The 23,739-nt window shown below is 44.5% G+C and overlaps 12 protein-coding genes across 12 annotated transcripts; 6 read left to right on the top strand and 6 right to left on the bottom strand.

Moving 5' to 3' along the window:
- Window positions 1-47: 47 nt before the first annotated feature.
- Window positions 48-804, bottom strand: L203_104543 (uncharacterized protein; the record flags this gene model as incomplete). Its single annotated transcript, XM_066213924.1, has 3 exons — window positions 48-438; window positions 493-637; window positions 690-804. The coding sequence occupies 3 exons, from the start codon at window positions 802-804 to the stop codon at window positions 48-50; spliced, it is 651 nt and encodes a 216-aa protein (XP_066070021.1).
- Window positions 805-991: 187 nt separating this feature from the next.
- On the top strand, window positions 992-1,885 carry L203_104542 (uncharacterized protein; the record flags this gene model as incomplete). The annotated part of the gene is made up of 7 exons (XM_066213923.1): window positions 992-997; window positions 1,044-1,146; window positions 1,196-1,238; window positions 1,287-1,327; window positions 1,375-1,584; window positions 1,635-1,803; window positions 1,858-1,885. 7 exons carry the CDS (start codon window positions 992-994, stop codon window positions 1,883-1,885), a joined length of 600 nt encoding a protein of 199 aa, XP_066070020.1.
- A 384-nt stretch (window positions 1,886-2,269) lies between these two features.
- Window positions 2,270-2,785, top strand: L203_104541 (uncharacterized protein; the record flags this gene model as incomplete). Its single annotated transcript, XM_066213922.1, has 1 exon — window positions 2,270-2,785. The coding sequence occupies one exon, from the start codon at window positions 2,270-2,272 to the stop codon at window positions 2,783-2,785; it is 516 nt and encodes a 171-aa protein (XP_066070019.1).
- A 254-nt stretch (window positions 2,786-3,039) lies between these two features.
- Window positions 3,040-4,409, bottom strand: L203_104540 (uncharacterized protein; the record flags this gene model as incomplete). The annotated part of the gene is made up of 7 exons (XM_066213921.1): window positions 3,040-3,111; window positions 3,170-3,427; window positions 3,486-3,836; window positions 3,882-3,914; window positions 3,962-4,089; window positions 4,135-4,163; window positions 4,267-4,409. 7 exons carry the CDS (start codon window positions 4,407-4,409, stop codon window positions 3,040-3,042), a joined length of 1,014 nt encoding a protein of 337 aa, XP_066070018.1.
- A 296-nt stretch (window positions 4,410-4,705) lies between these two features.
- L203_104539 (isocitrate dehydrogenase, NAD-dependent) lies at window positions 4,706-6,244 on the top strand (the record flags this gene model as incomplete). The annotated part of the gene is made up of 8 exons (XM_066213920.1): window positions 4,706-4,762; window positions 4,850-4,900; window positions 4,960-5,173; window positions 5,219-5,511; window positions 5,566-5,754; window positions 5,806-5,886; window positions 5,936-6,134; window positions 6,192-6,244. The coding sequence occupies 8 exons, from the start codon at window positions 4,706-4,708 to the stop codon at window positions 6,242-6,244; spliced, it is 1,137 nt and encodes a 378-aa protein (XP_066070017.1).
- A 216-nt stretch (window positions 6,245-6,460) lies between these two features.
- On the bottom strand, window positions 6,461-7,703 carry L203_104538 (uncharacterized protein; the record flags this gene model as incomplete). The annotated part of the gene is made up of 3 exons (XM_066213919.1): window positions 6,461-6,508; window positions 6,560-7,000; window positions 7,065-7,703. The coding sequence occupies 3 exons, from the start codon at window positions 7,701-7,703 to the stop codon at window positions 6,461-6,463; spliced, it is 1,128 nt and encodes a 375-aa protein (XP_066070016.1).
- A 140-nt stretch (window positions 7,704-7,843) lies between these two features.
- Window positions 7,844-8,607, top strand: L203_104537 (uncharacterized protein; the record flags this gene model as incomplete). Its single annotated transcript, XM_066213918.1, has 3 exons — window positions 7,844-8,234; window positions 8,292-8,508; window positions 8,562-8,607. The coding sequence occupies 3 exons, from the start codon at window positions 7,844-7,846 to the stop codon at window positions 8,605-8,607; spliced, it is 654 nt and encodes a 217-aa protein (XP_066070015.1).
- Window positions 8,608-8,887: 280 nt separating this feature from the next.
- Window positions 8,888-12,935, bottom strand: L203_104536 (uncharacterized protein; the record flags this gene model as incomplete). The annotated part of the gene is made up of 16 exons (XM_066213917.1): window positions 8,888-8,940; window positions 8,991-9,310; window positions 9,360-9,691; window positions 9,740-9,844; window positions 9,899-9,940; window positions 9,999-10,067; window positions 10,119-10,208; window positions 10,258-10,328; window positions 10,386-10,651; window positions 10,698-10,939; window positions 10,987-11,057; window positions 11,111-11,269; window positions 11,328-11,445; window positions 11,491-11,595; window positions 11,647-11,834; window positions 11,927-12,935. The coding sequence occupies 16 exons, from the start codon at window positions 12,933-12,935 to the stop codon at window positions 8,888-8,890; spliced, it is 3,240 nt and encodes a 1,079-aa protein (XP_066070014.1).
- A 2,554-nt stretch (window positions 12,936-15,489) lies between these two features.
- L203_104535 (uncharacterized protein) lies at window positions 15,490-17,309 on the bottom strand (the record flags this gene model as incomplete). The annotated part of the gene is made up of 10 exons (XM_066213916.1): window positions 15,490-15,726; window positions 15,770-15,901; window positions 15,947-16,221; window positions 16,271-16,335; window positions 16,389-16,431; window positions 16,515-16,657; window positions 16,704-16,780; window positions 16,826-16,991; window positions 17,038-17,180; window positions 17,238-17,309. The coding sequence occupies 10 exons, from the start codon at window positions 17,307-17,309 to the stop codon at window positions 15,490-15,492; spliced, it is 1,353 nt and encodes a 450-aa protein (XP_066070013.1).
- A 604-nt stretch (window positions 17,310-17,913) lies between these two features.
- Window positions 17,914-20,166, bottom strand: L203_104534 (uncharacterized protein; the record flags this gene model as incomplete). Its single annotated transcript, XM_066213915.1, has 10 exons — window positions 17,914-17,931; window positions 17,982-18,398; window positions 18,445-18,486; window positions 18,536-18,606; window positions 18,654-18,805; window positions 18,854-18,988; window positions 19,031-19,212; window positions 19,263-19,328; window positions 19,385-19,590; window positions 19,926-20,166. 10 exons carry the CDS (start codon window positions 20,164-20,166, stop codon window positions 17,914-17,916), a joined length of 1,530 nt encoding a protein of 509 aa, XP_066070012.1.
- A 458-nt stretch (window positions 20,167-20,624) lies between these two features.
- On the top strand, window positions 20,625-21,846 carry L203_104533 (uncharacterized protein; the record flags this gene model as incomplete). Its single annotated transcript, XM_066213914.1, has 9 exons — window positions 20,625-20,661; window positions 20,737-20,777; window positions 20,842-20,867; window positions 20,921-20,934; window positions 21,105-21,172; window positions 21,223-21,235; window positions 21,287-21,357; window positions 21,472-21,688; window positions 21,740-21,846. The coding sequence occupies 9 exons, from the start codon at window positions 20,625-20,627 to the stop codon at window positions 21,844-21,846; spliced, it is 594 nt and encodes a 197-aa protein (XP_066070011.1).
- Window positions 21,847-22,129: 283 nt separating this feature from the next.
- L203_104532 (uncharacterized protein) lies at window positions 22,130-23,447 on the top strand (the record flags this gene model as incomplete). The annotated part of the gene is made up of 7 exons (XM_066213913.1): window positions 22,130-22,480; window positions 22,535-22,693; window positions 22,748-22,889; window positions 22,951-23,061; window positions 23,115-23,214; window positions 23,272-23,371; window positions 23,424-23,447. The coding sequence occupies 7 exons, from the start codon at window positions 22,130-22,132 to the stop codon at window positions 23,445-23,447; spliced, it is 987 nt and encodes a 328-aa protein (XP_066070010.1).
- Window positions 23,448-23,739: the final 292 nt, after the last annotated feature.

Below are 23,739 nucleotides of genomic sequence, written 5' to 3'. Positions count from 1 at the left end.
CCACTCCATACTCAGAATGCATGGATAAAACAACCGCATTATCAATTCTATACCCTTTCTTTCATTTCCTCATCTTCATTGAGCACCCACATCTCTAATTTGTACTTGATGCCTTTTTCTTCAAGATGTTCATGTTCCTCCCAACCTATCCATTGTTGTAGTTGTCGATGTGACGATTTCTTCCATACCTTCTTCCCATTAGGATATGTATGGGATGTAAAGTCTTCGAGGAAAGTATCACAATCAAAGGGAGTTAATATTCTGGTGAGCAAAATTCGATCTACTATGGGTTTTGACGTATTTGGTGAAAGAGTAAAGCAGGTGTTGTATAATGTGCTACCGCCGATGAGGAAAGACCGTGACGAGTCGGCATTAGTCGGCAAATTAGACAGAGCTGACGGAAGGGATCCGAATACTTGAGTGTTCTCTGTTTCCTGTCTGCAGGCAGATTCGTAAAAACCTATTCTGAACTGTCGCCTTGTGTTAACTCACACATCGACTCCTCTTGTAGAGATGATGAAGTTGCGTCTGCTCTTCAAGGGCCTGGATTTTGGTGGGATAGATTCCCATGTCTTACGGCCCATAACCACAATGTTTTGGTCCCTGGGATTACTAGATGGGTTGCTCCCCGTTGTGACTAAATGTCAACAAAAACATGAGTATTCTGCTTCAAGAGAGACAAGACTTACCTCTAGCGAAATACTTCATCTCTCTTGGTAGTCTCCAAGGCAAGCTCCCGTTGATACCTATCCCGTTCTCTATAGTTGTGGCCACAATGGCAGTTAGAGATGGAGATACAACCATGTTTGACGAAATCTTGTAGAAAGGCAAATGCAAGAAAAGTTCGACGCGTAACGCAACATCTTGCAATGTTTAAATCGGCGCGTTTTAGTTTACGTAAACTAATATGGGTTATTGAATAAGTGACTGGTAATGACGATTGTTCATTTTGAATCATCTTTATAAATTTACTTTTTGTATTTCAGCCATCATGCCAGTAAGTAATGAAATCCTTTATAAGCCCTACTGACAGAAGCAAATAGGCCTACCACTCGTCATTTAACGATGACAGCACAGCCAGACAGGTGGGTAACACTGCTATCCTCCCAATTACAACAAGGATCAGAGGTCCAGCACCCATAGCTGGTGAGTATCGCTCTTTAGCCAAAAGAGTAACGACGCTGATTTGAGATAGTCGACCCGAATCAGGCGGATATTATTGACGAGTCATTGGATTTGTAAGCACATTCAAGCTTACAAGGACAGCCAACAGACGTGCAATATAGGTTCAGAGCCAATTGTCTTTTTCGTAACTTTGAGATCAAAGGTATATTTGAATAATCAATGCGAACCACAACTGATAATGTACTGTAGGATCTGCCGACCGTCTCCTGATTTATCTCATTCTCTTCATCTCTGAATGTCTCACAAAACTCGCACCGACCGCCGGCAAGCCCTCACCTTCATACCAGGAAGCTTCCAAACTTCTTCAAACCCTCTCGGTAGATCATTTTGCTTTACCAGGAGAAGCTGGATTTCCGATGAACAGCATGTACCACCCACCTGCCTCTCGAGTGGACGCAGGTGAGCTTGGAATCAGTATAGAGTCTGAGTTATATTTAACACAACTACAGACCACTTGCGATCCTATCTCACTCAGACTCGATGCGAACTTGCGCTCCGTCTTTGCGACAGGCTTTATCCATACGATCAGATTATCGGACCAGACGGACAATCGACAGGTCAATCGGGACCTAGAGCTACAAAGCCTAGCAAATGGTGGATGGCTTTCCAAAAGAGACGGTGAGGTTCAAAATTTTATAATTAAGCTTGATGAGTCAACCTGACGAAGAACAGATTCATGGGAAGATCTCTCGGTGCATAAAGGGTTTTCCGTTATGCAGATAGACGAAGGTGGAAAATCTTCCTTATAGCCGAGTTTTGACGAGTTTTGAGCAATGAAAGGATCCATGACCGGCGCGGCTCTCACGGATTAGAGAAAGGTAGAATCCCGCCATGCGTATGCAAAACAATGCAAGAACTATTATTGGTTCAAAGTCCTGTGACAAGGTGCTTGTAACATGAAGAGCAAATATCAACGGAGAGCCGTAACAGATTCCCCGCAAGCGTTTGATTCAATCACGGGAGATCAAGAAGATATAAACGTTCCACCCGAGGATTGTCCACCCATATACCCAACAAGACAACCTTTCCTAGTGCATCACATCACGCCACAACCACAAACAATCCCTTACAATCTTTATTCACCATGAACGACAAACACTCTCGACCTAAGTCTCTCAGTCCTAAAGTCTCTTTCGCTCCTATGCTCCCTACTCCTCCATTGACACCCTCTATTTCATCTCCCAGTGTACCTTGCTCGCCCATTAAGAGAAGCGAAGCCATGTCGGCTGTGAAAATACCCACAGTCTCTTCATCATCTTCATACTCTAACTCGCTCCAAATCCCTCTAAAAGCTCACCTTGCGTTTTTACATCCCGCCACGCCAGCCAATATCCTATCATTTTGTGCCACCCGTTTGCTTTCTCGCGAAAGACCCTATGGGTTTGACGAGGACAGAGATTGGGTACCAATACAAATGTGTGAAGAAGGCTTCGACTTGCAGACAGTCGGACTTGGAAGAGAAGCAAGCAAAAGTATGAGGAAAGGACAGAATGGTCCAGGGAGAGCAGTTGATGAGCGCTTGGAAAAACAATATGAAGTGGCTAGAAGAAGCTTTAAATTGTTAGAAGTGATGGCTCCTCGTCGTGGATCTGCTCTTTAAGTCTTTGATACAAAGACTCTCTGCTTTTACTCGAAAACTTGGCTAGTTGAGATACAGGAAGGAAAATGAAACATAAAGTAAGGTTGGCGTGCCAAGCGCTTGCAATGTAGGAGACGAAGCATGGTATGCTAAAGTGGATGACATGGTGCAATGCTAGACATAGTTCTGAGATGTCAACGACTATATATACAGAAACTTGGTAACAAGACCGACTTGCAATGAGACAACTATGCGAAGAAACAAACTCATGACCTTCAAGACAACTTTCTAGCCTTGACTTGCATCCAAATTCTATACATTGTCAATCTCTCCTTTCTGTTAACCAACTACAACGCTCTATCAGTATTGTCGCTAATTGGTCCTCTAATTGACAAACGGCCTTACCAATCTTCTGTCTTCTCCTAATTGCTCGATAGCAAACATTTTCTTTCCTTGTTCTTGTATCTCAGTGCTACCTAATGGTGACTGTACAAGCATTTCTTCCAATTCTTCCTTTTCAAAGAAATAAACTCTGGTACCATCTCCTCTGATATAAAGGTTCGGAGTATCGGGGTCTAAGAGTCTGTTCTTCTTTATACGAAGCTGTGCAAGGTCATGCCGTCCATAATCTCGAATGAGAAGAAGGCCGCCAGGTGCTAATGCCTACATCAGGGTATCAACAATACAAATAATGGGATGGGGAATAAAAAGTTCAGCTTACCGTGTAAAGGTTGTGAATAGCTTGTTCCCATTCACGAGGATGAAGAGCAGAAAGAACAAAGATGACAGATATCACATCTACGGTACCAGGTAAGATGCCTTCTGGAAGAGAATACGTTGGCGAGTGTTCTTCTTTGGACGAGTGTTTTGTCGTTGTCGATGAAGAGGCCAAAGGTTTTGAAGTGATATCCCAAACGGATGCGTGTATCACACCTTTACCATGCTCTGCTCGCGGATACATCTTGTTGGCTTTGACAACATTGATGGCTGTCGCAGAGTAGTCTGTCGCATAGATTGTAAGACTTGGGTTTTCGTTTCTCATCAGCAGTGGAAAAACGGTATTTCCTGCACCCTTGGAATACGTTAGCTCTAGCAGATTAACGAGTGGCCTACTCACACATCCAACTTCGAGAACTATTTTCGGTCCGGCCTTGTGACCTCTGTAAGCCATTATAGCATGTGCCCAATCCGACTCACCTCTACCTCGCTACAAGCAATGAGTTCTGGAAACTCCAATCTTAACCATCCTCTATCCTTGAAAAAACCATCTTCATGAGTCGAATAGAACTTGTCCCAATAGTTCGCCGGCTGATCATTGTATTTATCTTTATGTCAGTCAGCAAGACCACCACACTACCTCAAGATATTACCTCGAACATCCTCTGCCACTGGATTTGACCTGTGCAACTCCATTACTTGTTCTGCCCGTTCTCTAAAACCTTTTGGGAGTACAGCATGGTCCCTATAGCCATCAGCTTTATCCTTGATTCCCTCCAACGTACCAGGCATTATGGTCAAAAACATCATCATCGTCTTTGAGCAACCTCGCTCCAAATGTAGAGCCTACCGGTGGACCATTTGGCTTCAGCCATCTCTCTGCTACCGACATCCTCAGCTCGCCATCCTCTACAGACCTTGAAGCCATTCCAATATGAATATTCTTCGTTGTGACTTTTATTAAAGTCTTTAAAATTCGCTGTTTCTGCATGAAAAACAAGATTAGAAAAAAAAAAGTCGTGATGCAATAAGAAAAATAGTTACATAAAAAACCAAGCACCATCTTATACATTTCGGTTATACTCGGCCGATTTATGCCGAATCCTTTTAGATAAATATCCCTGACGTAAATGTAGATGAAAATGGATTTGTCTTCTCTTTTTTTTTCCTTTTCTTCTTTCTTCTTTCTTCTTTCTTCTTCATCTTTCCCTTTTTTTATGGAAGATGTTTGCCCAATCTATCAAGTCTTCCACTTCTACAGTACTCGGGACAGCCACAAGGGTGCGTATAGGTGTTGTAGGCGGGCATTGCTGACAAAGAACCTATCTGCCATCTACATGCTGATATATCTGTCATTCGGCATAATAGCGCGCTCCTGTTGCCAGTAGGTCCATGGCTACCCTTGTTGATGAGAAGAGAGTGAGTAGTGGATTTCTAGAGTTGTATGGGCTTTGGATTAGAGACTGACATGTGTATAGCTTCCATCCAAGTTTGGCGGGAAGTACACTGTCACACTCGTGCCCGGCGACGGTATTGGTAAAGAAGTTGCGAACTCTGTCAAGGAAATCTTTGAGACTCTCAAGGTGCCTGTTCAATGGGAACAATATGATGTCTCTGGCGAGACTACCGGTGGTGAAGTCCTCTTCCAGGAAGCAATGGACAGTTTAAAGCGGAACAAGGTTGGGTTGAAGGGTGAGTTAATATGTGTAGATGTAGAATAAATCTGATGTAAGGCAGGTATTCTCTATACTCCTATCGATCAGAGAGGCCACAACTCTTGGAACGTCGCTATCCGACAACAACTTGACATTTATGCTTCCGTTGTTGTCTGCAAATCTCTTCCTGGCTTCCCTACTCGACACAAGGATGTCGATTTTGCTATCATCCGTGAAAATACTGAAGGAGAGTATTCGGGTCTCGAACACCAGTCTTATCCTGGCGTTGTCGAATCTTTGAAGGTTTCTACTCGGGCCAAGGCAGAGAGAATCGCACGCTTCGCTTTTGATTTTGCCATCAAAAACAACAGAAAGGTTGGTCGTTGCCCATTACGATGACGAGCTAAACGTGTGACTTTGATCGAATAGAAAGTCACTTGTGTCCACAAGGCCAACATTATGAAGCTTGGTGATGGTCTCTTCCTCAACGCGTGCAAACGCATCGCTGAAGAAGAGTATGGCCACACTGGCATCAAATTCGAATCTATGATTGTCGATAACACCGCTATGCAACTTGTCTCCAAACCTCAACAATTTGATGTTATGGTTATGCCTAACGTAAATGTCTTGAAGGTTGTGCGTAAATGCTGACATTAATTCGCCCTATAGCTGTATGGCACCATTTGCGCCAATATTGGATCAGCCCTTGTCGGTGGCCCTGGGATTACTCCCGGCTGCAACTTTGGCCGAGTAAGTATTATCTTGCCTATCCGCTAATCTAATATACTAATTTATTCAGGAATACGCTCTCTTTGAGCCAGGATGCCGACATGTTGGCAAGGACATTGAGGGTACTAACAAGGCAAACCCCATCGCTCTCATCCTCTCTTCCACCATGCTCCTTCGACATCTTGGCCTCGAGAGCCAGGCCAACCTCATTGCTGGAGCCACCTACGACCTGGTTAAGGAAGGGAAGACTAGAACTGCTGACCTCGGTGGTAAGCTCTATTTTGTCTTATATCATCAAATACAAGGTTGTTGACAACGCTTATTAGGCAACGCCACCACTACTGACTTCACTAAGGCTTTAATTAATAGATTGCTCTAAGCAGTGAAACTCTAGAGCCTTGCAATTTTCTTAATATTTTGACGTAAAGGGTATCTGTAGCAGTGTCCTCGCCACGACCAAAAAGCATATGCATCTTGTTGCTACACAGCCACAGTCTTCAACAATGGAAACTGATTTTGGCATCTTTTTATTTTATACTTGCCCTTACCTAAAATAATCCACTTTTAGAGACAGCCTCCTTCTACTTTCTAAAATCTAAACTCGGGTGACGACGAGCCTTTCGTATATTTTTACCATATCAGACTATCAAAACCTCATCAGTCGCTTTTTGTCATGTCAAGAGATGAAACTCACAGTGACACCCATCGCTGTGACATCAGCACCGGCACCAGCACCTTGAATGATGAGTGGCCGAGGAGAATACCGCTTTGTGTGGAAGGAAATAATGTTGTCTGAGCCCTTCAAGGCAGTAGCAAACGCATGATCGGCAGCATATTTGCCAAGCCTGGCTTCGACTTTGCCTTCCTTGACATCAATCACGCCCACATACCTAACAACCTTGCCTTCTGCTCTAGCCTCGGCCCGAAGATTTTCAAAGTAAGCGTCGCCTTCCTCCAGTCTCTCGAGGTACTCCTCTTTGGATTGAGCGTTGACGAGGACATCGGGGACGAGGGATTGGGTAGGAACAGAAGCGTAGCCTTGAGGGAGGGAAGGCGCAGTGGGAACAAGTCGAGACAAGATGGAGAGTTTCCGGGCAACATCAGTGCCAGACAAGTCATCTCTTGGGTCAGGTTCCTATGCAAAATTCACAAATCAGATACTGTATAACCGTGGCTCGACTTGGATGTCGAATACTAACAGTATAACCCTTATCCCTGGCAATCTTGACGACTTGAGAAAACTTGACGTCGCCTCCTTCAGACTTGCTGAATTCATTGAAGATATAGCTCAACGTGCCAGAGAAGACGCCCTCAATCCTTTCAATCTCATCACCAGTCGCTACCAAGTCTTTCAACGTCTGGATGATCGGCAAGCCTGCACCAACCGTTGACTCGCCGTAGACAGTCACAGATGTATTGGGAAAGCTCTTTTCCTGAATAGACTTGTAGAGGGATTCAGAAGAGGAGAAGCCTTTCTTGTTGGGGGTGACTACGTGAACGCCCATGGAAAGAATCTGAGGGTACATGCTGGGAATGTCATCCGATCCAGTCGAGTCAATAAAGATACCGGGTGCGTCAGGGTGCGTTGAGAGCACCGAGATGACGCTGGGAATGTCGAGAGGAGCGCCATGCTTTTCCAAGATGGGTTGATAGTTGGTAGGGGTGAGCGGAGAAGCTGGGAGAGGAAGAGAAAGTGACTGGCGAGAATTTGCAATGAGAATGAGCTGGAAACGAGAGCTGAGAGGAGGAGACAACAGTTGGGCGAGTATAGCACGTCCGACGCCACCCAAGCCAACAAGAACGACGGGAATAGGACGAGATGTAGTTGGAGAAGACATTTTAAAGAAAAAAAAGTGTAAAGTGTTTAAAAAGTAAATGAAGAAATGAAATGAAATAATTTAATTTAATTTAATTTAATTTAAATTCACCCATTCTTTATCTCTTTTTTTATTCTTTTTCTACATTTTACTATGAGCCAATGTCAACAAAGTTACCATTCAACGTATACAACAGTTTTATAAAAAGACATACAAGAGACAGATCCAGACAGAGACAACTAGATTATCTCGCTCCATTTAGACGACCTCCTCATCCACCGTCCTCATTCAAGAATTCTCTTCAAAATGTTCCTTCTACGCCATACCAGCCCTATATCTCAACCGATGGACACAGCTCATATGAAAGACTCCCTGCCTTCCCGGAAGGCTCATCTCTCCAACATGTACCATCACATCAAGAAGGTAGCGACGTGATGGAAGCCATTCCTGCAATCAAGGACGGTCATGAGAAAGCGTCTGGCAAAAGAACCAGAGATATGGTTATACAGGGTGTGGTGGTGCCTCCTAGACCTGTACCGCCAGGCGACGAAGGTTTGTTCTTGCTATATCTTGGAATAACACTGGGAATGACTGATGACTCTAGTTTAGAGTGCTGTATGTCGGGATGCGTCAATTGTGTCTATACGGCGTATTCTCAAGAGCTGGAAGAATACATGGCTGCTATTGATGCTGCCCGGGAAGCTCTCAAGGCGGCTCATATTTCTCAAGAAGACTGGCCAGACGAAATTGAGAACAGCGGAAATGTTGAGAGGGTCAAAGGCCAAGAGGAAAGTGGAATGGATACAGGCATGAGTGCATTTTTGGCGTAGGTGAAAAGCAAATACTGGAGTCAAGTTTTGACGACATGTGATCATGTAGCTTGGAAAAAAAGTTGAAAACAAAGCATGCCTCAGAGAACAGTTAGGTGTAGCTCATCATATACGCATTCATGAATCCAATGCATCTATCGTCAAGAACAGTATTCAAAACTTGACAAATCCCAAAAGACAATATCAAAAACAGTTTACATTAGCCGACACACCCTTTCCATGCTACAATTGGTCTCGCTTTTCCTTAGACATCCATCAATCTTTTAAAACTCATCACATACTATCAAGGTTTGGGACCGCTTTTCGAGGTTATATAAGTGGCCGTCTGGCAGAGGACCAAACCATTCCAGGAATGACATTGGGGACGTGCCACAATCACCCTACAGCAGTAAAGTTGGGATCATACTGAGGTAAGGTTGTAACAATACCTAACCCAAGATTATCAACTATTCTTCAGCTCCTTTAACAAAACACTCACCGTCAATAAGAGTATTCCAATACTGCATACTGTTTTTTCCATTACCACCCGGTATGCCTCTTACCGCATTGACAGGCATAGATGTTTGTAGAGCCGCAATATTACCACCAGCCATCAGCGAGGGATCCATCCATGCCATGGCAGTTTGACTCATGTCGGAGTAGATTTGACTCATTTGACCATCGGATGTACTCGATAATGGCAGGTCGTTGATTCCACTAGTGTTCGTTGAATGGAAGTATGTAGGATACGAGCCTGTATTAACAGTTGAATCAGCTCCGGGGCCGAATGAAGTGTTGTTTATTATCCATTGATCAAGTCTGCGAATTGTCAGCTACAAAAGCGCCGAAATTTAGGTTGACGACCAACAGTTCTTGGGGATGATCATCCTCTGGACTTCCAGTCATATGTCCACTCCCCGTCCCAAACGGACTGCCCTTGAACATGGCTTGGGCACTTCCAGAAGGTGAAGGGAGCGGCACAATCTTGGAGGGTTCGCTATCGGAATGATCTTTAATTTGCTTTGGCTGTTCGTTGAGTCGCGATGATCGAGTTGCAGCAGAATTGGATCTAGAAATATGTGGAGAAGTACGCTCAAAGGAAGTATTGAAGGCAGGGTTATCAAGTGGAAGGCGCTGTTGATAACGTCGGGTGGCCCGTTTTTCCTCTATTTCTTGACTACGTAGGTAGAGGGTATGAATCTATATCGGTGTAAGCGTCTATTTTTAATTGTAACCTGCTATCCATACAATCGCGGCTTCCTTTTGAGAGAAATCGTCTGCTTTGGGATCATGAGGGTGCTGTTCCATAAAAGCCTGTACGATTTTACGCATGTCATTAGAATAAGATGCCCGCTATTAACACCATGAAATTAGTCTCAATACACAGCGACAGTGGGAATCACTTGCAGGATTAATTATAAGACTGATGCCGGCGATCATAGCTGCATTCTGTGAGGCGGCATTATTAGCTTTTCTGTTCGCTTTACAGGATAACATTGATTCTTACAAATTCGCGGAATGAACTACCCAGCAAAGTCTCGAAGAAATTGGGACAGTCGACTTTGAAGGCTTGACGCTAAATTCAGGGTTAGTTTACATAACCGCTAGCACAACACAAAGAACTAACAATCTTGTAATCCATGATGGCGGCGTCAAAGCACGCAGATCTAGACAATGCATATCGAGAGCTCTTGAGCCTACGCAGAAGCCATGGACGCTTCACGTTTGATTCAGTAATATGCAAACCTTCTGGTGATGATACTCACATGTAAGATAATTGTAAAGTGTAATATCTCCGTCTGAATATAGTATCGATGTATGGGAAGGAACCAAAGTTCTAGAAAAGACAAGTCAACCGCACCACAAGAGTATTCAAAATAAATTTACCACTTACTATCGTCGTCGGATCTGTCGTGGTTCAACATACTGAATGCTGGTGGAAGGTTTGCGACAAATTGTTTCATTTCCGCATCGATAGCCTCGACATCTCGATACTCGGTCGGCCCCTCCAAGCGCTGAAAGTGGTGTGTAATCTTGGCAACGATTTCACCAAGTCCTCGTCGAAGGATAAGATATGTCCCAAAGGTCGGCTCGGACATAGGTCTTGGCTTGACTTGCTTATTTCGAAGTATGTCAGGAAGATTAATATTCGATGGGGGCCTGTATACTTGAGCTATCATTCTGATCATAATGAACCAGGACTCACAAGGTATCTACACATGACGATTTGATAGATGTCGGTCTTCCTAGCAAACAGGAATAGGTGGCATCGGCATGAACGAGATAAGACCACAACCTGCGCCTGTACTCGGTTACGTAAGGGTCTAATCCAAGCTTCTTGCCGTCACGATGTAAGCCAATAGCCTGGCCAATGGTTAAGGCTGAGCGGAAGTCAGCCCAGCCGTCGGCAAGACGTCTTTCGTGCATGAGGACCAAGTATAGTCCTGACTGTCATATATTTAGCTAGAGTCTATAAACAAAGACGTCTCACGTACACATATACGAGTCTCAACTAGTTGAATATTTTCTGCCTTGACTGCAGACGCAAAAATCACAGCTGATCTCGCTACATCACTCATCAGCCTCATTCCAGAGTCTTTCAGAGCTGTTCCGTCTTACAGCACCAATACATCCTGAGACTCATACTTCGTTTGTTATCTTCCGACTCAATCAGTTCATTAGGGGCAATTCTTGTTGATATCGAGAGGACGATAAAGACAAGAGGTAAGGCCAGCACGGCGGATGGGCTACTTCTATCCGTATAAACTGTTTCTAAAGCTGTACAGAAAGTCAGGCATGGACTCCAAATTCGAAATGTTTAACTAGAGCTACTTGCCTTGTCGGAAGGAATGCTCATCAATAGGGTATCGAACGAAATTGAACTTCTCAAAGAACCAATCTACAAGCTTGTTTGCAAACTCCTGCTGAGGCAAATCCTCCATCAGACTAGTCACCTAGAAAATGGGTCAGACCAATCGACAGAAATGAGACAAGCGTGCCTTGGAAGGGCTAACTCCGCAATCTTCGAAAAACTTCTGCAGCTGCTCTGCTGGCGTACCATGATAGTTTAACCCAAGAGAGACTGGCTGCGACGAGTGCATCATCTGCCAGATGGCATAATCAGCCCTGACCGCATCCTTGTCCGCAAAACTTACCGACTGTGGCAAAGGGTTTCTGCCAGAAGTAGCCCGGTCTAATCCACCCACAGCTACATCATCGCCATCTCCGTCACCTCCCCAATCAGCAGATTGGTCATCTCGTTTGGAATGACTAGAAGAAGCAGAGGCCGGTCTTTCGATCTCTGCATCTTCCGGAGGTTGCGCTAGTACTGCTTCGTCCTCATCTTCATCGTCATCCAACTCAATATGCAAAGGTGGAGGTGACGTCGCAGGCGGGTGATCTAACAAGTTCAGCAAACAGCACCAACGGACCCACACTCACTAATTCTCCAATCTTTCAGTGCCTTGGTCCCATCTACTTCAGGTATCCTGTTGACAACCGCATTCATAATAGCCTCCAGCCTCGCAACCCTGACACTGATCGTAGGCAACATTGACGGCTTGGGCTTTTCCACCACATCCTCGCTCTTGATTTTACCCTCTTTTTTGTCGCCTTTGCCAGATTTTTCAGGAGGTGTACTGGGTCGAGTGTATGGCACGCACAGTTCGGGAACTCTCCTGGCCACACAATGCTGGCATGGCGTCTCACGGTTGCATTTTTGTTTCCGCTTGGCACACTCGGCGCAAGAAAGCGCAACACGCCTCTTTTTCTTCTTTTGAGGTGGATGCTCTTCGTTGCTCTCCTGTGACGGAGCCGGATGCTTTTCCGCCGAGGCTGGAGGCGGCGAAGACTTGCGTGGAAAATGTGATGAGCTCTCCCTCGGCGTCAAAACCTTGGGCGAGGGATGCTCATCCGTCCCTGGATAGTTGTAGCCAAACGATCCATTTCCCGACATGGATGTCGCCAGAGCTAGTTTTGATGATGAGTCCCGAGGAACAGGACCTCCAAAGGTAGCACCTCGAACATTGCCCATTGCAAAAGATCCAGGCGATGGTGCGTCCCACGGTATCGGCGGATTGGACCGATGCGAAAATTCGACAGAGGGCAACGACAAGGATGGCAACCGTGTGGAGGAGGAGTCTCGGGGCGAAGGAGCGCCCCAGCTACCCCTAGCTCGTGAGCCCGGACGATCGAGACGATCCGCTGGCGGCTGAGAAACCCAGCCCTGGGGATCCGTCTGGCTGCGGCCAGGAGATTGTGATGGATAACTCGGTGAAGGGGGAACCATACCCATAGGTGAGTGGGCCGAGGGAATTGGCGGAGGAAGTTGAAAGGCGTGAGGATACGTCGACCGATGATGGTGTAGCCCATTCGACGAGCCTGTAGGAGGCGGCAGGGGCCGATATCGCTCCTCGTCGTGCTCTCGGCCTGGTTGAGGATGCATTCTATCCAGCACGCTTCCCCAAGGTGCAGACAGCGGTGGTATTCCCAACAAAGGGTGTTATGGCTGGACGGGATGACCTAGACTGGACGTTTACGCGCAGGCGCGCTCTCAGTCTTGTTGCGTTGATGTATGTGCCAGAAGGGTGGTTTGCTGATCTTTTCTGCCAAACTTGAGATATAAATGTAAAAGAAGAAAAAGATGTAAAATGTAAAATGTTAAATGATTACAATTTAAATTCCTCGCAAAACCCTTGCTCAATCTATAATCCCGAAATATCAGTGGCTTATTTTATGGTGAATATTATTTTAATTCTTAATTTCTTTTTTACTCCTTCCTCTCAGATATATATATCGACAAATCAAGCCACTGGAAACGCTATATCGCAAGAATACGGTAAACAAAAAATCCTCAAGTGATCTGTATCGCTTTTGGCCATGCATATAGCTCTTTCGTTTGTCATGGCTGATTTAACTTGCTCAGTGGTAAAGTATCTTGACGAAGACATACATCTTTCCTGATATTTCTGACCCTCTGTCCTGAATTGCCTGACTGGCTTTTTTCCTATTGTCCGTTCAGCCTTTTGCAGCGAGATAGGATTGTAATATGGCCGAGAACGCGTCGATAGGGCCGTTTGACTATATCTGATTGAGTAAGGGTGGGTGCATGGTGTATCTCGCTGACGGTTGAAGTGGTGGGCCTCTTGTTGCTGACCGTCTGGGTGTCTTTGGCGAGTTTGATGGAGCATGCAGAGACCAGCAATTGGAAGACGACGTGAAATACATGGTCGGAATGATTTAAGCTTGCTGAAAATATGACTGCAAGTTGTCACCAGGGCTCATCGGATATAATCAACTATTTAACGGCTGGCTATGTTGATATAGCTCAGGTGTGGTGGCGTGATGACGCAAGGCTTTTTGGTTTCTGCAAGCAGCCGTGTCAGCTCACTGGACACGGATTGGTAATGTACGACCTGTGACTAACGCAAGCTCAAGGTTATCTATGTCTATGGCAATCCTGTAAGTGACCTGCTGTGAGCACAACAATGGCAGTCACTGTTTTCTGGGGATACCTATTCTGAGTGATGCCTCTCGCTTACACGCCTTGGTTGAAATTGGATGTTTCGGCTTTTGTTTGGCATTGGCAGTGAGGGTTAACTTTGACGAGATGAGTTCACTTAAATGGAACTTGCAAAAGGTGTATGTCAAACAACAACACCCTCCAAAAGCGCTAGCACATGATGTTGGAGTCAATCCATGTGAATGCTTACCATTTTATCGAATGGAAGCATTGAATGGGAGAATATATGTGCAAGCAGAAGGATTTCATTTCGGTTTCCCGATACATACGATGGGTGCACCTATGTCCTGGTCTCGTCGTCAATAAACGATCTTGAAAGAAAACATGATTCATGTTGATTGCAAGACCTCGCATTGAATTCTTGTCATGGAACGACAGTTTCGCAAGCCACTTTCTGACTTTTCATTCATCTCCGAGACCATAGCCCTCACTCTGTTGGTTTTCAAGCTCAAGTGCTTGAGAAAGAACTCGTTTCCAAGGGGGAAAGCGATGTAGCTGGTAAATTTTAGAAATTTTGCAATAACAGCTGAAAAGACTTTTTTAAACAAGTTGGATTATAACCTACCAGCGATGGTGTCGAAGACGACTCATCAGGCACTTCCAGTAGCAGGTTTTAGGACTCTCAAGCTTCAGACAGTCAGATGTAACCGAATCAGAGTTTGTATTAGGAAAGAATGAAAAGATGCGCATGAGCGAGAGAGATGAGACTATTGAACCTTTGAGTTGTGGTTTTACTCGTAAATCTTTTCAGACTCAGGTATGCCAATCTTTATCTCTATTTACCAAGAAAAGATTTGACTTGGGCGAAGTTGACGTTTTTTCTTGAAGGATTGTAAACTTGATCAGTCATTTGATGACTCACCTATTTTGCAGACTTGTCTGAATCTTCTCTCTTTGTAATACTACCATTCCATCGTAACAATGATATCTTTGTTCCGTTCTCAACAATCTCATCATCATCTATTTCCTTACTCTTACTTTCTCTGCTATTCTTTAACCTTCATTGTCGCTCTCTTAACTGTACAGACTTGTATTCTCGTCCCTCTGTCATCCAACACAATGTTTGATTTCCAATTGCCAGCAAGCCATAGAGCTGTTGGCGCAACAAGTCAATTGAGAGGAATATTTACAAACACATGGTTAGACAGGCCAGACAAATGCAGCCATAAAACAGCGTACTTTCCGTCAGTAGCTGCTACTACTAATACCAATAAGAAAACCACCCATCTATATCTGTGGCGATTAGTAAAATCCAGATGATAAGAAATTACGATACAATCTCAACAAGAGCAAGACATTAAAGGCTCATCAACTACATGTCAAGGTATAAACTACTTCCATGAAATGGTAAAATACCACAGCTCGCTACTATAGATTGAGGAGCTATTATGCTCAGTCTAATGCTTACAAAAATGTTTCTCAAAAGATGAGATTTCAATACAGACAACATGCGAATGACCCATGCGATAGATAATGTCTAGTCTTTATCTTTCCTTTCAGGCATATCTGGCCAGCCTGACGGATCCAATACTGGCCCCATTTTTTTCTTTTTCTTAACAGTTCGTTCAGATTTGATCGATTTAGACCTGTCTATTTTGCTGACGGCGAGTGATTTACCGCTGGGTACTGCAGACTTGAAACTAGGCGCGGAAATGTTTTGAAAAGATCGTGAATCGTCTTCTAATGCCACGCTTGCTTCATATGGATCAAAAGGCTACCATTGATCAGCATTGGCCAAAGTTGAAGACACCACTTACCGAGGCCAATTTTGGGAAAACCGGTGATGAACATCCATTCGGGAAAAGGGTAGGCGTGGGAGATGCCAACGGAGAAATGTCTCTAAAACGACTATTAAAGCTAAATGCGGAAGGAGGAGGGGATATGTTATTCTAAAATCTGATTAGTTTTAGTTTACTAGGAAAAGTTGTATTCACCTCCATAACATGTGTATCGACGGTAACTCTGACACTATGCTCTTCTTCATCCTTTAACTTCTCCTTGTAGGAAAAATTCTTGAAGCTAAAAGTAGACACAGTCATTCGTTTGCCCCTACTTAGTCTGCTTAATCCAATGGAATTTGACAGATCAGTCTCCGCAAGCGAACGAGAGTCGACGATGGCTTGCAGACGGGTCCGGTAAATAAGTGGGTTAAGGATAGACAACAAAGCAAGAGCTGGAAGCGTTTGAATAGTTACGCGCGATGAGGTTGCTAAGCATAGGTCAGAATGTCATTAGGCTTTATTTGCAGTGATATTCACCCAGAGAAGGCGTGTGACTTGTGAGTTGGATCAAGAGCACCAAACTTGCAACAATGATGGGCAGCCTAGAAGCGTGACTTGGTCAGGCCATTCACTTCTCCACTGTAGATGTACTCACATGCTCTCACTAATCACCCACAAAAGTGTCTTGTACAATCCCCCTTCAGTTCCAAATATACGTTTCTGTCCAAAAAGCAGCAACGCCGCTACACGTATCAGCTCTGTTACGATCACTGACACGCACTCATTAACCAGATGGTAAAATACACCCCAAACAACAGTCCAGCCCAAGCCTTGTAATAATTCCCTTGGCTGTTTATCCAGACTGTGATTGAGTCGAGATTGGCAAGTTGCGTTTCGGGCTTAGTAACTCCATGGCGGAGCACCCTGTGATTGCTTAAAAACTAAATGTGTGTTGTGGTTGTTGACTCACGCTCCTGAAAGGCCTAAATAAGCCAAGGCGGCAACACCAAGAGGACCACAGAACATGACCCTGCTCTTCCCTGCCAACTGCTCTTCATGAGCGCTTGTCTTTGTCACGTCAGGGCGATTTACCTTCCATATTTTCCATATGCCATACACCATTCCAGCAAAACCAATCGCCGTAGCAAGACTGACAACAATCAAATTGCCAGTGTTATCAGCGCTAGCCATGGGCGAATGATCGCCTGACTGCGAAATGAGACGACGAGTCTGGGAACATGTCACTCCAAGATTAGTCCTATACCCTGTCAGATGGCGCCGTCAACTTCACGGTCGAGACTTACATAACAAGACCTATTCCAATCACTACGCCCAAAACCGTCACGGCTGGGTCTGATAGTGTATATGTCTCAAGATAACGACGGCAGTGAGAAAAAACAATTCCTAGTAAGAAGCATTGGAGCATCAATCCCAGTATAGAGCACCACTGGACGCGACGACTCATCAGCACACGCGTTAAAACCCCCGCGAAATCAGAACTCACCACCAAATGATTCAACGTCGAACCCAAAGCCTGCCATACCAATAGATTCAGATACTCCAGGTCCGAAGCCATGTTTCAAGCTTTATTCAACTGACAGAGGGATCGACAAACGAAAGAGCGCCACTCTTCTATCTCGTAATACTTTATATTTCTTTTCTATAAATCAGTGGCTTGGCGATTCATACATCCGCCAACAAGAGTCCCTGTCTTGCCGTCTCCTGCACTCAGCCCACATCCCAATTACTCAGTGTGTTGGATGCTTAATTGTAAACAAGCGAAAATCCTGTGCAGGATCTTTGCAAGGGATGGTTGTATGGTAGTCCGTTTGTGTGTGCCGTTTCGAAACAAACAAAACGTTGATAGCGAGAGAAACCAATTAGAGAGGTGAATGCAAATCCAGACATGTTGCTCTTTCCTTATATATGTCTTGTAAACGTCGGCGAACGACTTGTCTTTGCTGATGGGTGGCAAAAAAAGAGTAAAAAAGGAGTAAAAAGAGAATTTAAAAAGAATTAAAAAGAATTAAAAAATCACACAAAAGGTGACTCAACCGACATCCACAAATGTATGCACAAACCGCTAGGCACGCGTACACAGACTATTTCTCGAATTCGAATCTCCATGTAGATTTGACCCAAATGCATAAAATATATCCCAACAAATTCAATCTTTACATCTACTGAGGTTTTCCTTGCTATATTCACCATAACTCAGCAATGGTCAGAGGGAGAGAGGTAAACTTACAAGCATCGCTAGCAATGAACCTACATCCTTTACGACAGAAGGCGCTGCAGCAGGAGGTGGCCGAGCATAGCTTCCCATAGACGTCGCATTCATGTTTGAAGGCTGTCCTCTCGGTAACATTCCCATGTTGTTGTGTCGCACTTGGCCAGGTTGACCACCTACAGGTGGATAAGGCGGATAGGGCGACACTGGTGGTTTGGGAGGAGGGTATGTCGCGCCTAGCTGTCCCGTGTAAGGAGGGTAAGCGGATGAAGCAGGCGGAGGGTATGATTGTACTGGAGGTGGTCCAGGAGAGGGGCGGTAGTTGGATGGGATGGGCGCAGAGGACGAATAGGCCGGTTTGTTGATAGGAGGCGGCGGCATTGGCGGCGTGGCACTGGTGGGTGGGAGGTTGACATTACCAAGTTTGTTGAGCAACTACAAAATAGTGAGACAATATTCCATATAGAGCAGCGCAACTTGCCTGCTGGACCTTAAGAGCTTGCTGTAAGCGATCATCTTCAACCTAACAGGTATATCAGCGATGATATCGGATCAGATCAATGCATGCATACGGAGGCTGATGGAGGAACGTCACTATACCGTCCAGCAGAGGGAGGTGCACCATAGCCTGTCTGATAAGATCCTATTACAATGGTTAGCGTCTGTTTTGAGATATGTACTACAACTTACCACGCCTATCTCTGTAATCAGGAGATCTGTCTCTTGTCCCTCCTCTGCTTTCAAACCTCTCATTTCGGTTGTCTCCATAGCCTGGTGGGTTCCTGGGAGGTTCTTTTGAAGGATCATCGTAAGCAGGAGGCCAGTCGTACCGATCAGATGCACTACAATATACATCAATATATTACTGCCAGTTAAAACTGGCCACCTACGGCGGCGGGAGGCTGCTGTCGACTCTATCCCACATATATCGAAGTTCCAATCCACCGCCCATGAATGGCTGTCGATCCAAGTTCTTGACGAATAAATCTGCACCTCGACTATCATAATACTCGACAATAGCCTCACTAGGAAATTGTTAGATCCAATTGAACAACTCGACAACTCACGAAGGAACTCGTCCAGATACAAGATCCTTAATATCACCATATTGACCGGCAACCCTACTAATCTCGTTCAAATCGAGGGGACGAGGAGGATGGTTCACCACAAGGACAGTGCCCTGGTTCTTGTCTTGGTCACACGCAGTGGAAATCTCTTCAGTGCGTGGGAGGCTGTAGTGAACATCAATCTAGATCAAACTCAGCTTCGTGTACATGAAACAAGAAGTAAGTGACTGACAGGCCTTCTACTTAGCTGGAGGCCATGCATTGCGTCTCTGGCACGCTGGGCACTTCGAAGGTCATACTACATTATTACGGCCTGATCAGCTCTGATCAGTAATACGTACTGAAACGACGTACGTAGGTAATAAAAATCATTCCACGATTATGAATCATTTCGTAGAAGTTCTTGATTTGACCGTACGACTCGAATTGCTCACGAAGTGCCATCGGATCGGCTTCATACTGCACATTGCGAACAAACAGAGTACGACAAGGCCTTTCAAGCTGGATTCTTTCTTCAATTGATCGGTTCTCTCTATCATACAAGCGCCTTTTTCCTCGGACTGTTGGTATGGTGAGCACGCGTCTTAGATGAAGCCTTTAATCTTCAGAGCAGTTGGAGCTTAAGCGATCCAAGTAACAGCCGAGTGGTCTGTGTCTTTTCAAGTATCATACTCAACAGATGGATTGACGCTTCAAGCCTCCAATCCAAAGATGGATCGAATAGACATCAAGAGCTTCAGTCGAGGCATCCTTACCTGCAACCTCCAAATCATCTTGCACAGTTTAGAACATTCAACTGAGAGTCAATTATTCGGAAGCAAGTCAAAACAACCGAGACACAGAATTTATCCCACTCAAGGCAGATTTCAAGAAACGAAGAAAATGGAATGCTCACCCTCTGGACTTCTGGGTCGAACACCTCGTGCAGAAGGCAGATTCCTATCATCCCATCTTCTGTCTCTGTCATAGTCTGGCCTGATTCTGTCGTCGTCTACATCCCTAGCAACATATCGCCGATCAAAGTTTTCTTCCCGAGGAGGAGGAGGAGGGTATCTTTCATCTCGAGGATTCCTAGGCATGGGCTCAAATCGAGGAGGTGCAGGCAAAGATGCCGAAGGCGGCGGAAGACTTCCCATTGTATAATTCCAAGTCACGTAAGATAGGTAGAGGTATAGCTTGAAGGATGATAGGCGTAATTTTTTGGGATTTGATGTGATTAAAACTTTTTTTAAAGGCGAAAAGCAGACCTTATCGTTCAGTTCTCAGGTACTTCTCCAAGAAAGGACAAGATGGATGGTGTGCTGAACACTAATATAACTGCTGCTTGCGTCTGGAAAGAGTACTAGTAGCGTACAGCGCGTCGTGGGTATAAGCTGGGAATAGAAAAAATGTAAATAAAAAATGTAAAACAAAATTGATTAAAAGTATGTATTAGCGGGATCAAAATTGTTTGTAAGTTAAGAACTCATTCTTAATTGATGGCGTCACAGCAGCATTGTCATAATTCTCATTTACAACTTATTTCTAGATTTTAAACGTTACAAGTATCTTATCATCTATTAATCCCTCTATACTAGCAGAATCGCAAACATTCATGTCACGAACAACATCCTTCAAGCTCGTCCTCCTTGGTAAGTCAAATACAGCACCATTGCCTTGGATTGCCACCCCCAGACACACCCACTCACAACGAGATTATCATGTAGGAGAGTCTGCGGTTGGAAAGAGTAGTCTGGTTTTGAGATTTGTGCGTTGAAACCATGTCGAAACAGCAATGATTCCCTGAACCTGACTCTGTCTTGGGGCGATAGGTGCGAAATGAGTTTTCAGATTTCAGGTATGCTATTCGTACCACTTAAGCTTGGGATTTATTGACTCTCTGTACTGTAGGGAGTCAACTATTGGTGAGTCGCTGCCCGCCGATTCGCCATGTCGCTTTCAGGCATATATCTGCACGAGCCTCTGATATACTGACCATGCGATCTTGTGTCCCTTTGTTCATGATGTTTATACAGGTGGTCAGTATCATTGACTGGTACCTACCTAGGCGGTATGACTGACATACAACGGCTAGCGGCCTTCCTCACTCAATCAATTCAACTCGATGAGACAAAGACAATCAAGTTTGAGATTTGGGACACTGTAGGTTTTATGGAGTTGTAGCTGGCTTTTCCGCTGACAATTGTCTCTAGGCTGGCCAAGAACGTGAGCTTGGGAGGCATGTATAGATAACGGCGCTCTGACCCTGGCTGCTAGGATACAAATCTTTGGCTCCTATCTACTTCCGAAATTCAAATGCTGCTGTCATTGTCTACGACATCACACAAGTGAGTTTCTTTCAGACTGCTCAATTAAGATGCTGATATTTGCAAACTATCAGCCGCCAGAGGTTTGTAAATTTGTATTGCTACAACACTCATTAACTAACCGTTGCTGATTAGGCATCTTTTGAGAAAGCCAAATCCTGGGTTCGCGAACTTCAACGACAAGCAGACCCTTCCATCGTCATTATGCTTATAGGTAACAAGATGGACCTGGAATCTCAAAGGAAGACTCCTCGAGAGATGGGCGAGCGATTTGCCCAAGAGGAAGGGTTGTTGTTTGGAGAGGCAAGCGCAAAGAGTGGAGAGGGTGTGGAAGACTTGTTTTTGGAAATTGGTATGTCCTTGTTTATTAAACATCCTTATTGTGCTGACCTTATTGCTTTAGCCAAGAAGCTTCCTCTTGCGCCTCCAGCGCAAAGAGGCCAGACTTCTAGCGGGGTCAAAGTATCTGGACAAGATGAGGCTGCCAGTCCACAAGCTTGTACATGCTGATTCTTAATTTCTATCTCCCATCGACCACCATTAGAGAGCTTTCTGTCATACCCAGCTGCCACATAAATACTACTGATACTTTGATGTATGAATTTGCGTGACTTTTGATTTATTCATTGGTTTTATGTCTCGTGTCCTCAGAGATCGGTGTTCTCAGGGTGAAGTTGGCGACAAAAGTCACGATTACTCAAATTTCAGATTTACTTTTTTTTCTTTATTTCTTTATTTCTTTTTTTTTATTTCTTCTTTTTCTTTTTGAGCGAGTTTTTTATACATCGCCAACATGTCTGATGTTCTTCCCAAACGACGTACTGATGGAGCTCCCGCTACCCAAACAACAAAAACATCCAAAATGTCTGCTGAAGCACCTCCCTTCAATCCCTCTCGTCCTCTCAAAACAAAATCTGCAAATACATTCCATGACATCGCGCAACAGCTTGCTGTCAAAAAGCAGCCCGAAGAGGATCAAGAGATGGATGTAGACGGAGAGGGTAGCTCTTCGCGAGTCACCAAGCGTTTGCCAGGAGGGAAGAAAAATATACCAAGAGCCGACTTTGTACCTAAACAGGCTACAGTACCAAAATCCACCGAGGACAAGGAAAACACCAGGAGATTGATCGTGGTATTATCGCAGGTATGCTTTGCTTCTGACAGAAAGTGGCTGGTATAGAGGATGATATATGTTTAGGCTTGCCTGGAAGCGTATAAAATTTCTTCTGGAACGGCAGGCAAAAATGCCTCTGGCAAAGAGGCCAAGTATGCACTGTTGAATTGCGATGATCACCAAGGTATCCTCGCCAAGACAGGGCGAGATATCGCGGATGCTCGTCCTGACATTACTCATCAGGTGTGTGGGCATGTCTTTCCAATTCAACTTGGCCCTAATTAGTGATGAATATAGTGTCTTTTGACCCTCCTTGATTCTCCTCTTAATAAAGCTGGATTATTGCAGGTATACATACAAACAGCAAAAGGTGTTTTAATTGAAGTCAACCCGAGTGTCAGAATACCTCGAACATTCAAGCGTTTCTCTGGTCTCATGGGTGAATTTTGACCCTGTTTTGTTTTAACTGGACTTGATTAACTGACATTGGCTTAATGTAGTGCAACTGCTTCACAAACTTTCTATTCGCGGTGTTAACGGCAGTGAGAAATTATTGAGGGTCATTAAAAATCCAATCACAGATCATCTTCCTACTAATTGCATTAAACTCAGTAAGCCAAATCATTAACTCATCTCAATGCGTCGTTGACTATCTCAAATCAAGCCCTATCTGCTGACTCTCCTACGGTAAAACTCTCCAAATATCTTCCAACTCTTCCCGAGACACACTCTATATGTGTTTTCGTAGGCGCAATGGCCAGAGGGTAAGTTATTGGGCTTGGCTTGCAAAGTTAACGAAACTAAAACGAACCATTCATTAGAGCCGATAGTTTTGCAGACCAATATGTGGATCAGAAGATTTCCATTTCAGATTATAGTCTATCAGCATCTGTGGCTTGTGGAAAATTCTGTTGTGCGATGGCAAGTCCTCAAATATAACTCTAATGGTTCTGCGAGCTCACAGATACTGTAGGAGGAACTCTGGGATATTGCATAAAAGCAAAGAGGCTAGCACATATTCATTTAAAGACTGTCTCAACACGGACATATCGATGTACTGGGGAACTGTCAGAGAGGGTTTTGGAGAGGATATCTGATCAATTTTGGCACTACACTCATCTGTATGCATCTTGCTTGTAAATTTATATGCATTAGGGGCTTGTCAGGCTGAGATTTATTGCAATACTGGCTATGTTTTGTCCTTTTTTAAAAAAAATTCGGAAGAAATTGTGACGAGGAATTTTAGATATTTTTTTTTCTTTATTACAACTGTTCAAAAATCAAAGTCT

Source organism: Cryptococcus depauperatus, chromosome 5, assembly GCF_001720195.1.
Source record: "Cryptococcus depauperatus CBS 7841 chromosome 5, complete sequence".
Classification (NCBI taxonomy): domain Eukaryota; kingdom Fungi; phylum Basidiomycota; class Tremellomycetes; order Tremellales; family Cryptococcaceae; genus Cryptococcus; species Cryptococcus depauperatus.
Note: the sequence above shows the minus strand (reverse complement) of the source record. Positions and strands in the feature narration are given on the sequence as shown.